The following is an 11245-nucleotide window of genomic DNA, read 5'->3' as shown; positions in this document are numbered from 1 at the left end:
TTCAGTATGTATCACTCATTTTTCTATTTCTGTATAGGGAATGGTCTTGGTAAATCGACATTCAATTCAAAGATTGCAATGATTGTCCTCGGTGTTGTTTGCCTCGTTGTTTTCATCGCATTCTGCACATTTCTTGGTTTATACATTAAAGGTAACATATTATTTTATTTCAGATGTCAGATAAAACATGCAGTGTATGAACATGTGATTAGTCTTATCAACACTCCCACATCCAAATTCACACAACTTTTATGCGCCTTTTCATAGTAATATGATAATATACTCGTTCTAAACTGTTTGACATGTAGGTCGATGGAAAAAATAAAAATGCACCAATTTAACAAAAATATCTACATTATTTGTACTATCATAATCCAACCTAGTCAATATTGTACACGACAATAACATAACTTGTTTAAATTGTAATTCTTTTTACAGTTACAAGGAAAACAATGATGTTGAGGCTAACTTTGTTCACCTGTCTCATATATTTTATTTTAAACTATTGAATTATAGCTGGTTTGTTTGTCTCAAAAATAAACAATGTATGTTTTTTTCCCCTACAAATCATGTATGATTCGTGATTATCAAGAATATTGATAAACAACTTTATTATTATTATGGGTTTTTTTTACAAAAGTTTTGTTAGGAAATTACAATGAACGTTTAGGTATTTAGAAATGATCCCAAATAAATTTTAACCAATACATACCATTTTTTTTCACCAAAATAATCTAGAAGTAAACCTTATTTAGAAAGTACAAGCAACTTTTTCCAGTTCTTATATAATTGTCTAATGAGCTTACATTTTCCTTTTTTTTTTTGCTTTGTAATGTTAAAGAATAACCAAACCTCGGAAGAATAGTACATGTATTCATTTATTCTGTTTATTTGTTGTCATCAGAAAGCCGCACTAGCTTCGACGCAGATGCAATACGACAGTCTGGTTATAAAGCAGGTAAGACATTTTTATTTTATAAATATTTTTTGCTTTAGTTGTATGATCATATTATTCTTCATCAGAAAAGTTTATTTTTATCGTTGTTTATTGTAAAAAAAAATGTATGTTTTTATTATTTTAGATTTTTTTAGATATTTGGTTACAAGTTAATTAATACTTTAACTTGAAATTAAACGAAGCATATTGTCAGATTCTAAATGAACTCAGTTAGTCGAATAACTGGTAACAGAGTATAATTACGTACATGCTATATACATTGCATTATTTAATGCAAATCAGCAAACAACTAAATGCTGATTGGTAAAAAGGTGTTTATTATTATAAATTCATAAAAAAATTTGACTCGAACAAGCTAAAAGGCAACCTTTATATGATTAGGATTAGAAATAAAAGTTCATTTTAAAAATAAAGTTATCCCAAGACTTGGGAGAAAATTTCACACGTTTGTTTGTTTGGTTTTTTTTTTTACATTAGGTTATTCTGATGCCGGGATAGTGTATTGCGCAGGAGCCCCTTCACCAACGTCATGCTACAGATGTTTCGTCCACACGACTGAGTCTGACTGTAATACAAGTACCGACAGCTGTGCTTGGGTGCCGGCTGCCACGAGTTCTGCATTTTATTGTTCGTTTATCCCAATCCTAATCTTATAATACTTATGGACTTTATTTCTTCGAATCATTCTACCAGTCCATTGTGTTATAGCTCTAACTATTTTGGGTATTACTTGCATTGGTTTGTATATTTATTTTTTGGTTTAGTATTTTTGCTTCATACATGTAAAACGAACTGAACGGAGATTTGTACTGTATTAATGTTGGCTCTTTAATTATCAATAAAGCTAAAACACACAAAAAACTACGTTCATTATATATGTATATTAAATTTCATATTTAAAGAGCAGAAGGGAGAATATTATGGTCAGTCGACACGTTCCTCAATTTCATATAACTTTTTCAAGGAATTTGTTTTTGATTTACTACTATTTTGACAAGATTTCTTGCAAAAAAATTAGGATACTTTACCAGTCATTTCGGCGAAATACTAGAGTATGCAATATCCTATATAATCTACTTGAAAAAAAAAACCGCTTGTATTGCTAGCATTAAAATTATGAATATACAGCAGAGGGAAATTTACCATATGGTAGTTCAGCTTCGGCCAGGGTCAGGGCTTGAACTAACGATCTCTGGATCCAACGCTACTGGCAGTGAGAGGCCACCGTTCTACCCACTTGGCCTTCTAGGCATTTATATATATATAAATAAAACTTTAATCGTTTGACAAAATGGTTATTAATATTGAAATTATTAATATATTGGAAATATTTATTAGGAGATACAAAAAGATACTCGATGAACGTGTCGTGTGACCTTAAGAAGACATGCAAAGCCAGTGTAATTGTTGTTGAAAAGGTCACACATTTTTTTTTCAAAGGTTAATCTGCGTTAAAAATATATGGCCCCGCCTCAAAAAAAGATATGGATTATGAAATTATGCAAATAAAAAAAGAAAACAAAACAGAATCAAAAACAAATCACATACCCCCCCCCCCCCCTAAAAAAAAACAAAAAAACAAAAACAAAGATATACTGTAAACGAATTTAATTCCACGTGTCTGAAAGAACTATATATGATATTAGTCAAATTTGGCCCCCAAAATCCGCTATTTTTAAAATGATCCAGGTAAATTAATTTGTTGTGTTATTTTATAAAAGAGTTGACATGAAATATGTTTTTCACCTATTTATTTGATTTACATGCACTCACTGGCAGTATATAACGTCAGAAGTGACGCTATTTTTATAATTCAATCAAAATCAACCAAAAATTGACATTTTTCTTATCTTTTTTCGAATGGGAAATATTGAGCGACTCTTTGAACAAGAACGAACTTTTTGTCACTTATAAGTATTGGAAAGATACATCTTTGGTGAAAATATTTTGTTTGTTCAAGTAGTCGCTCAATGTTTCCTTAAAGAAAAACTGCCTTAAAACAAGCCGTTTTATGCTAATAATGAGAAAATGGCGGGAAAAGGTAAACTTTATGATGTCATATTTTTAAATTGTGGGCATAAAATTCAAAATGAAAATTATGAAAAAACTTCAAATGTATATGTGTACCAATAAAACAAAGAATTACAGTAAAATGACAACGTTCATTTTAGGGGGCCATTTTAGGCTAAAACCATATATAGTCCTTTTACGATTCATTATGTAAGTAACGTTTACGATGTGTTTTTTTTGACACATAATCAAGTTGTACATTATAAAAAACTTAATCATATTTTTTTCTTCAAATAATACTTTTGAAAAAATTGACATGCGACCATTCATTTCAAATACTTTTATTTGAAATCACGTCGAGTAAAATGTAAATTCTTAACACCTTAATTTGTTTTCCTCAGACTGAAATGACATTCTTTCATTGGTTTAAACTTGGCAAATAACTGCTTCATATATCTCTATATAAGTTTGTTGAGAATTAATATTAGACAATATGACATTGGTCGCCGCTTTCGCCTACTCATCTCGATATTTCATATTATCTAACTCAGATCTAGAATCTGTGCTCCGTAAATTCTCAAAATATTAAGAGAAGTTTCCTTTTGTTATTATTTTAAAATTAGAGTAGTTCCCTTTGAATTCACGTCATATTGTTGTGTCTGGGGCAGAACAAAATGACAGCGTTGAGATTTGCTCAAATTTCTGCAGAGGGAAGAAGAAACCGTTTGAAATTGAATAGAAACAAAATATTATAAGTAAACATGGGTGAAGCGAAGAATTTTAAAGAGTATTTAAAAGGTGATATTGATAAAAAGAAGCACAGTATAATCAAACTCTAAGCTTCATTTTTTTTTCTTTAGAAGCTTTGCATTATATTTTGCGTTATATTTGTCAAGTGTAGGCTTGATTGGTGTCTTTAAAACACCTACTTAGAAACTAAATAGACGGCGTTTTTAAGTACATTCTAAAATTAACAAGCTTTGATGCCTGTCTCAAAGTCAAAGTGAACAAGGTTATACAAGTATCGTTGGAACTGAATTGACTGTTACATGCATGTAAACCACGATTTGTCGGTCGAAACTTATATCTCAAAAGTACTTGAAAATAATCAAGGACCTCTTTAAAAGCACGGTAATAAGAAATTTAGATGTGACATGGTGACCTTGTTATTCTTGATAATCACTTACGTTGCATTGCTTCTCTGAAATAACTTCCTCCTAAGTTGAAATTTTCTGGACTTAATGATATTTTTGTACATATAAATGTTAGGATTTTTTTTAAATTACTTTGTTCGTTGTTTTTCATTCGTCTGTCTACATACAAAATGTTGTCGTTATTTCGAGGTTTGACGGTGTGGAATACAACTTGAAATGATCCTCTCTAATTCTTAAGTGCATTTCATGTTATAATAAGTGTTGCAAGTATAAATAAAACACGCTATTAATATTTAAGGAAAGGGAAGGAAACAATTAGTACTATATCACAAGGTAAAACAACCCGTCATGTGATTTGACTTTACTTTCGAATTATACCTACTAACACTTATTGTGTTATGGTTATCCGTTCTGCCTTTCTCGACATTCCTCCTACAGAATAATGAACGTTCTTTATCTAAATGCTCTTATTGGACTCTTAGGATTAATTTATTCTTATGGTAAGCATGTTTATTTGTTTGTTGTGGGTTTTTTTTTGTTCTTGTCTATTTTTTCCTTCAAACAAATAATCAAAACAAATATAAGTCACATTTGAATTGAAATACCTATATGAAATTTAGTGATCACTCCTCTTTCCACTTGTGTTTGATATGTTGATATATATATATATATATATATATATATATATATATATATATATATATATATATATATATATATATATATATATATATATATATATATCAATTATTTTCGGTATTTCATGGACGTGCATTTAAAAAAGTTTTAGGCGTTTTCATTTTTAAGGTTATGAGAATCAACATTTTCTTCGTAAAACAGTGTGTATGTTTGAGTATTATTGTTATTGTCCCAAAATAAGCGCTCATGAGACTTGATCATTGATGAAAAATCATAAGTGTATTTCCATGTTGGTTTTTGTTACTGTGGAATAATTAGATTTAGTGGTGGTTCATTGTTCGTGGATTTATTGGGTACCTCTCATCCACAAATAAGTAAATAGTGTTATAAAATCATATTTCCTTGTGTTGTTAAAAAAAAATACACGAAATTACGTCACCACGAACCAGTAAAAGTTAACAAATTCACGAAAATTTGCCCTAAAAATGTTAATGATTTCACAGTTGTAGTATAACAAACTGATCTTGCTATTGAACAGAAAATCTCTGTAGACGACCGACAACAGTACTCACTCAGAGTTCTACCTATCCTAAACAAGGCGTCGGTTTTGCTAAAGACGGCAATAAGAGATCTAAAGCAAGATGTTGTAGCCGCACTGCTGATAAATTTCCTAAAGCTTGGTTACAAGTGGATCTTGGACAACAATTTAGCATTAAGAATGTAAAACTCTATTTTCCAACTGATGGTACTATTATTTTTTTTAATTTTCATTCTGATATTACGTTTTTTTTTCTAGGTAGAATAAATAATGAATATGATGAACCCTTTTAATTTTTAAATATAAAATGATAATTTGTATGCAAAGCATTCAATCGCCAGCAAACTTTTAAACTTTAGAAATAGATGAGAAATTACCCTGTAGAAGCAACTGAACATTGTATTTACTTTTCAAATAGCTTCTACCAAATAACTCATTCTTGTATGCAAGTATTAGTCAATATGATCAGTGTTTTCTTTCTATTACCAATCATTGGAAAATTCATATTTACAACGATTGCTTTTATATTTTATACATTTATTTCCTTAAAAACTGATTAAAATCGGAATTTCGATCCCCTCCTTATATTTCTATTGTCGTTCATGATCTGAAGAAACCCCTCTTGAGGTCACCTCCTGGTGTACTTAGATTTTAGAATAATCATGAGTTCTTTTAGCCAATCAAAGCAGGTGTAAGAAACGGTATATTCAGGATATAAGCAAAACTGAAGGTATATAGCAAAACGTTGTTATCAGATCTTTCATTATCAGCGAGCGAGAAGCGAGCATAAGTTGACATAAGACGCCCTCATGGAATCTAAAGACTGTATTGTATAACTTCCATAACACGCAACTGAAGAATGGAATTGATAATTTGATTGGTCAAAACAAAGTTCACCACGAGGTGACATACAGCGGGATTTCTTCAGACCCTCGTAAAGCAACAATAGAAAAATAAGAAACGGACCAGTGATCTGATTTAAATAAGATTGATAAGGAATGAATCACAAATTGTATTAACAAAAACGACTACAATCTCTGATTATTATTTATAAGAGTTCGAAAAATATATTTAGATTATATAAATTTAATATTAAACAAGTTTGCAACATTTCATTTACGAATCATACAAAAAACTTAAAGAATAGAAACAAGGTCTAATTTTTCAATGTACACTGTCTAACACAGCCACAAATAAAAAAAAAAGGCCGCTCATGTGGCCGATAATAACGAACTGTATACACGTAACCACAGTGAATAAAACATTTAAGAAATAAACAACGTTATTTAGTGAACATGGCGTTATGAATAGCAATTGCTCTGTTGGCATATTCCATGATGCGCGCTAGCGCATCATGGAAAATATGCCAGCAGAGCAGTTGCTATTCATAACGCCATGTTCACTAAATAATCGTTGTTTTTTACTTATATTTGCATCATTTTACTCGCAAATACCTTGTATTAGCCTAGACCTTTACATTTAGCTATTACATCAAAAGTAAACATTCAGACTGTAATGTATCTTTTTAATTCACATAGATTTGTTAACAGAATTAATGATATGTTATAACAGTAACTCCTTTGATATGTTATCAAAAACATGTTTTAATATTAAATACGTCAATGTTAATTGAGTTGGAGAAAAACACATGATGTATCGTATAGTGGTTTAAATCTATAACGTCATGGAAAAGTAAATATAACGTTACACCTTTATGACGTCATAGTATAAAGACAGAGCAATTGCGATTATAGAGATATAATTGCAGCTCCTCCGTATTGACATACAGTGGGAAAGAACAGTGGAAATGCAAATATATTACTTATAAACAATGTAGAACTGCCCATGTTTACATGTTTATTGATTTATAAACTTCAATAACCTCATAAAAAATAACATAAAACGATATTTTTTTTATCTGATGATGTTATATTTTTATCTGGCTCTTAACAATTTAACGATTGTGAAGGATACATTATCAACATATACCTATATACGGCAGCATGCAGAAATAATATCAGTAAACCTATTAACTTATTGCAGACTATTGGTCTGGGGTACATATTCGACAGTTCTATCTTGATGTCTCCGACGTTCCAGCAAAACAATCTACAACAGATCAGAGAACCCGTTGTTACACCGATACTACAACCGAAACAGTCGGACCCCGGAGTATAAAGAAAATAAGAGATATACAATGTAATTACACAGCAAGATACGTCATTGTGGAGTCCCATTACATCTCTCCAGAAAACGATCCTTCTGAAGGAGCTGTCCTTGAAATATGTGAGATAGAAGTATTCGGTAGATATAATTGTTCCTTAAAAACACCAATAAATTTGATAAAAAAAATATCAAAACAATCAAACAGCCAACCAAACAATATAGCATACTTATCATTGTTTTTAAATAAAGCACATTTGAAGTTTCGTTATGACTACTAATAATTTGTTTTGGTAGATTCAGGACCTTTGATTTTTTTTTTATTATTTAATGGCTTAATCTTATGATTTGGTTGTTTTTAAAAGTATTTTTTGAATGTTTTTAGGATGTGAAGTTGGTAGATTTGGTGCCAACTGTACTTTATGTAGAGGATGTCAATCATGTAATATTGTTAGCGGAGAATGTGGTACGTGACACTTGACTGAAAAATGATAAGCATTTCCAATATTTCATAACTATTTTTTTTAATAAGTCATTTAATTATTTTTTTGAATAGTCTTAACTGGACTTACAAAACAACAGGACTCGAAAGATGAAAACATGTTCATTTTGTATGCCATTAGTGCAGTTTTGTCCATGAGTCTCATCATAAATGGATTTTTGTTAGTCTGGTATGTAGTTTTACCCTATTTCAGATATAATAATACGAGCATTTCGCAACCAGAACTAAAAACAAAAGATTTTCACAAATACAAAAAGGCGAGATTTTCGGGTGAAAGTTATTTTTGAGAATAAAAAACGAAAATCTTTGAAAATTTATCATACCATAATGAACATAAGAAAAACAATGTAAGAAATAAAAAAATGTAAGTTCCTCTCATAGTAAGAACTGATATTTTGACATTGTAAATACTTCATACATTTCAAATCTTTAGGTCATATCAAAATTTTAAACTCAAATATACTATTAAAGCCTTCAACGATTAGTAATAATTTATACCTCTTAAACTTTGAACCTCAGTAAGTCTAAAACCCATTATCAAACTTTCATTTGTTTAAATATTTATAATTACGGGGTCAATACAATGACACTGTTAATTTAAGAATCATACATTTTATTGTAGAAAGATATACGTGTTGTAAATGTCCGCCTTGAAAGATAGTTTGCAAGCGCTTTTCTTATATAAAATAATATTAACATTTACTTAATATCATCAGCTTAAATATATATCTGTATCTCTTTTTTAAGTTGAATGGACATTCCGTATAAATACATGTAACACAACAACTATTTGTAATAGATAGAAAAGTAATTTACAGTTACTGCATATTCTAACAATGCTTTTTTTTTTTATCTTATACAACGCTTAAAGTATATATACCTGGAAGATAAAAGGTTCTTATCAAAAGTTCTGATGTCGAATATTTATCATACTTTGAACATAAACAGATATCAGTTAAAAAATAATTATATATAAAAGACTATGAATGTTTTGAGCATAAAGCGACCCCATAGAATAACCTTAATTTCTACCACGATTCTTTGCTTCCTCTGTATAGATTTACACGTAAAGATTTTCTTCATTATCCCCATCTTGATTTAATTGCCCAAAATTTAAAAAGATGAAATCATTAAGTTAACCACTTGGAGTTAACCTACCATTTTCGTATGCTTAACATGAAAATGCTGATTTATTTTTAGAGCATTTTTCTTTCCAGAGGCATTTAGTGCATGCTTGAAAAAGAAAAAGAAAATATTTTCATTGGAGATGTATCTAAAACTAATAAGTGTCAAAACATTTGCTTGATCAAAGCTGCACTTTTTATTTCCCGTTCGAAAAACGATAAGAAAATTGCCACTTTTTGACAGATTTGAGTGAAATTATGAAAATAGCGCCACTATGACATCATATACTGCCAGTGTGTACAAATGAATAGAATAAATAGGTGAAAAAATATATTTTACAACAATTCTTTGGAAAAATACCATAACAAATTAATGTATTCGAAACACTTATAAAACAATATGGAAAATTATCATATATGGTCTTTTCAGGAAGAAAATGCATTGATAAAACCAATATACGAACGAGTACATAGACGCAAGCTGGGTTTTTTTACAATTATACAATAAAAATGTATATGACTAGAATTTAGTCATTTTTGCATTAATTTTCCCAAAATGAAAGCTCTTTATAAGCATCTTTTGTACATTGATGAAAGAAATCACTTATGGAAATGATTATATCACAGTTACACTGAAATTTTTAAAAGTAACTTTATCGATCATCATCTATGTTTTAATATTTATCATTAACCATATACTGCGTACTGTTCTTAAAATAAACATAAATTTATAGTCATCCTATGTACATTTATTCAAGAAATCTCTTATGTGGAAGGAATTTATCCAAGTTTACACTGATATCTAAAGAAATTTAAAAAAATCACCCTATTGATCATTATATATGAGTTTATGTTAATCATTAACCATATACTGCGTACTGTACTTAAAATCGACATAAACATTTTAGGATTTTGAGACACAGAACATCCAGAAGACGAGATGTAAACCAAGAGAAAAAGCCTTGTGGAACTCAAGAAATCCATAACACACTTTACCAAGAATTAGGTCAGGTCATTGGGCCATCTCAGTACGACCAACTTCATAGTTCCAGTCTTGGGTTCACAGTGCAATAAAAAGCACAATAACCAGTTACAATCGTGTTTAATATTATACGAAACCTTTGATATAAGGTTAAAAACGAGAAACTGCTCAGAATTTTGCACAATTCTTTTCTTCTAACTTGTACATAATATTTTGCATTTTCATATCTAATCAAATTCTAATTTAACGTTTGAGTTTTAATTCATTTTATGAAGTATCAAATTTGTCAAGCTAATCGATCAGATACATAATGTAGTGATTTGTAATCAAATAATATAATTTACTATATAGACAAATACCTGGAAAAGAAAAGGTATATATGTCAAAGAAATATATTATGTACCATTACATGTAACAGTGTCTCAAAAATGTATTTGGAGGGTGGGGACTTTTTTCATGATTTCTGTTTATTCAAATTTGTTGATGTTGAAGTCCATGTCATCCACATATCGTTTTATAAAATGGTAATCATCAATAACAACATTTTTCTTTCGTTGTTCTCTATGAAGCAATGTTGCTTAAAACCTGCCGACTCTAAACGGCATCGCTAAGTTACATTTTTCTTTAACTTAAACATACTGGGATTGCTTTAACCAAAATAAACTGATGTGCGTATTACAAGAGATAAGGCCCATTTAAAAAAAGAAAGGTAGTTGAAGTTCACAGTATAATGAAAAAAAGGAAGTACAATATTTTTCTTTTACGTGGGACCATTCGTTGCCAATACCTTTTGTATGCATGTAGCTTAAATGTGTTATTTTAATAGATGCATTCACAACGTTGACAGCGTTACTTGTAATATGCTTAATGCTTGTATGAACATGTAAACATTTTTGGCAAAACCTCTCTTACGCTACATTTTCGGGTGATTTAAATTTTTAAGAAAAGGCACTTGGGCCACATCGCTTATCTGACCAATACCGGCTATGGGCGTTCAAAGATTATTGTGCAATATGGTCCCTCGGTAGAGGAACAAAAAATGAATATACAAATTTTACACCTATTTTTGCAAATACCTTCTCTTTGACGTACTCACCTTTATGGAATACCATTTTACCGAAAATAAGATAATATGCAATATATATAGCTAACATTATTAATCAAAAATCGCCAAA

At 29.9% G+C, this 11245-nt stretch overlaps 1 protein-coding gene and 1 long non-coding RNA gene across 2 annotated transcripts; both read left to right on the top strand.

The window, feature by feature from the left end:
* Positions 1-1755, top strand: LOC109619331 (uncharacterized). The gene is made up of 3 exons (XR_010711735.1): positions 1-151; positions 905-958; positions 1436-1755. It is a non-coding gene; the product is annotated as an uncharacterized lncRNA (long non-coding RNA).
* A 2661-nt stretch (positions 1756-4416) lies between these two features.
* On the top strand, positions 4417-10603 carry LOC105332875 (uncharacterized). The gene is made up of 6 exons (XM_020069159.3): positions 4417-4622; positions 5300-5506; positions 7343-7603; positions 7848-7928; positions 8019-8133; positions 9997-10603. The coding sequence occupies exons 1-6, from the start codon at positions 4565-4567 to the stop codon at positions 10160-10162; spliced, it is 888 nt and encodes a 295-aa protein (XP_019924718.3). The 5' UTR covers positions 4417-4564; the 3' UTR covers positions 10163-10603.
* The last annotated feature ends 642 nt before the right edge of the window (positions 10604-11245 follow it).

The sequence above is a fragment of the Magallana gigas genome, chromosome 1 (genome assembly GCF_963853765.1).
Source record: "Magallana gigas chromosome 1, xbMagGiga1.1, whole genome shotgun sequence".
Lineage (NCBI taxonomy): Eukaryota > Metazoa > Mollusca > Bivalvia > Ostreida > Ostreidae > Magallana > Magallana gigas.
The sequence above is the reverse complement of the archived record's forward strand: the minus strand, read 5'-3'. Positions and strand labels throughout refer to the sequence as shown.

Excerpts from the sequence above, each read along its gene's own strand:
- LOC105332875 (XM_020069159.3), top strand. The coding sequence starts at position 4,565 with ATGAACGTTCTTTATCTAAATGCTCTTATTGGACTCTTAGGATTAATT. Across the intron at positions 7,604-7,847 it reads ATGTGAGATAGAAGTATTCG|GATGTGAAGTTGGTAGATTT; the intron begins GTAGATATAATT and ends GAATGTTTTTAG. Across the intron at positions 8,134-9,996 it reads AATGGATTTTTGTTAGTCTG|GATTTTGAGACACAGAACAT; the intron begins GTATGTAGTTTT and ends TAAACATTTTAG.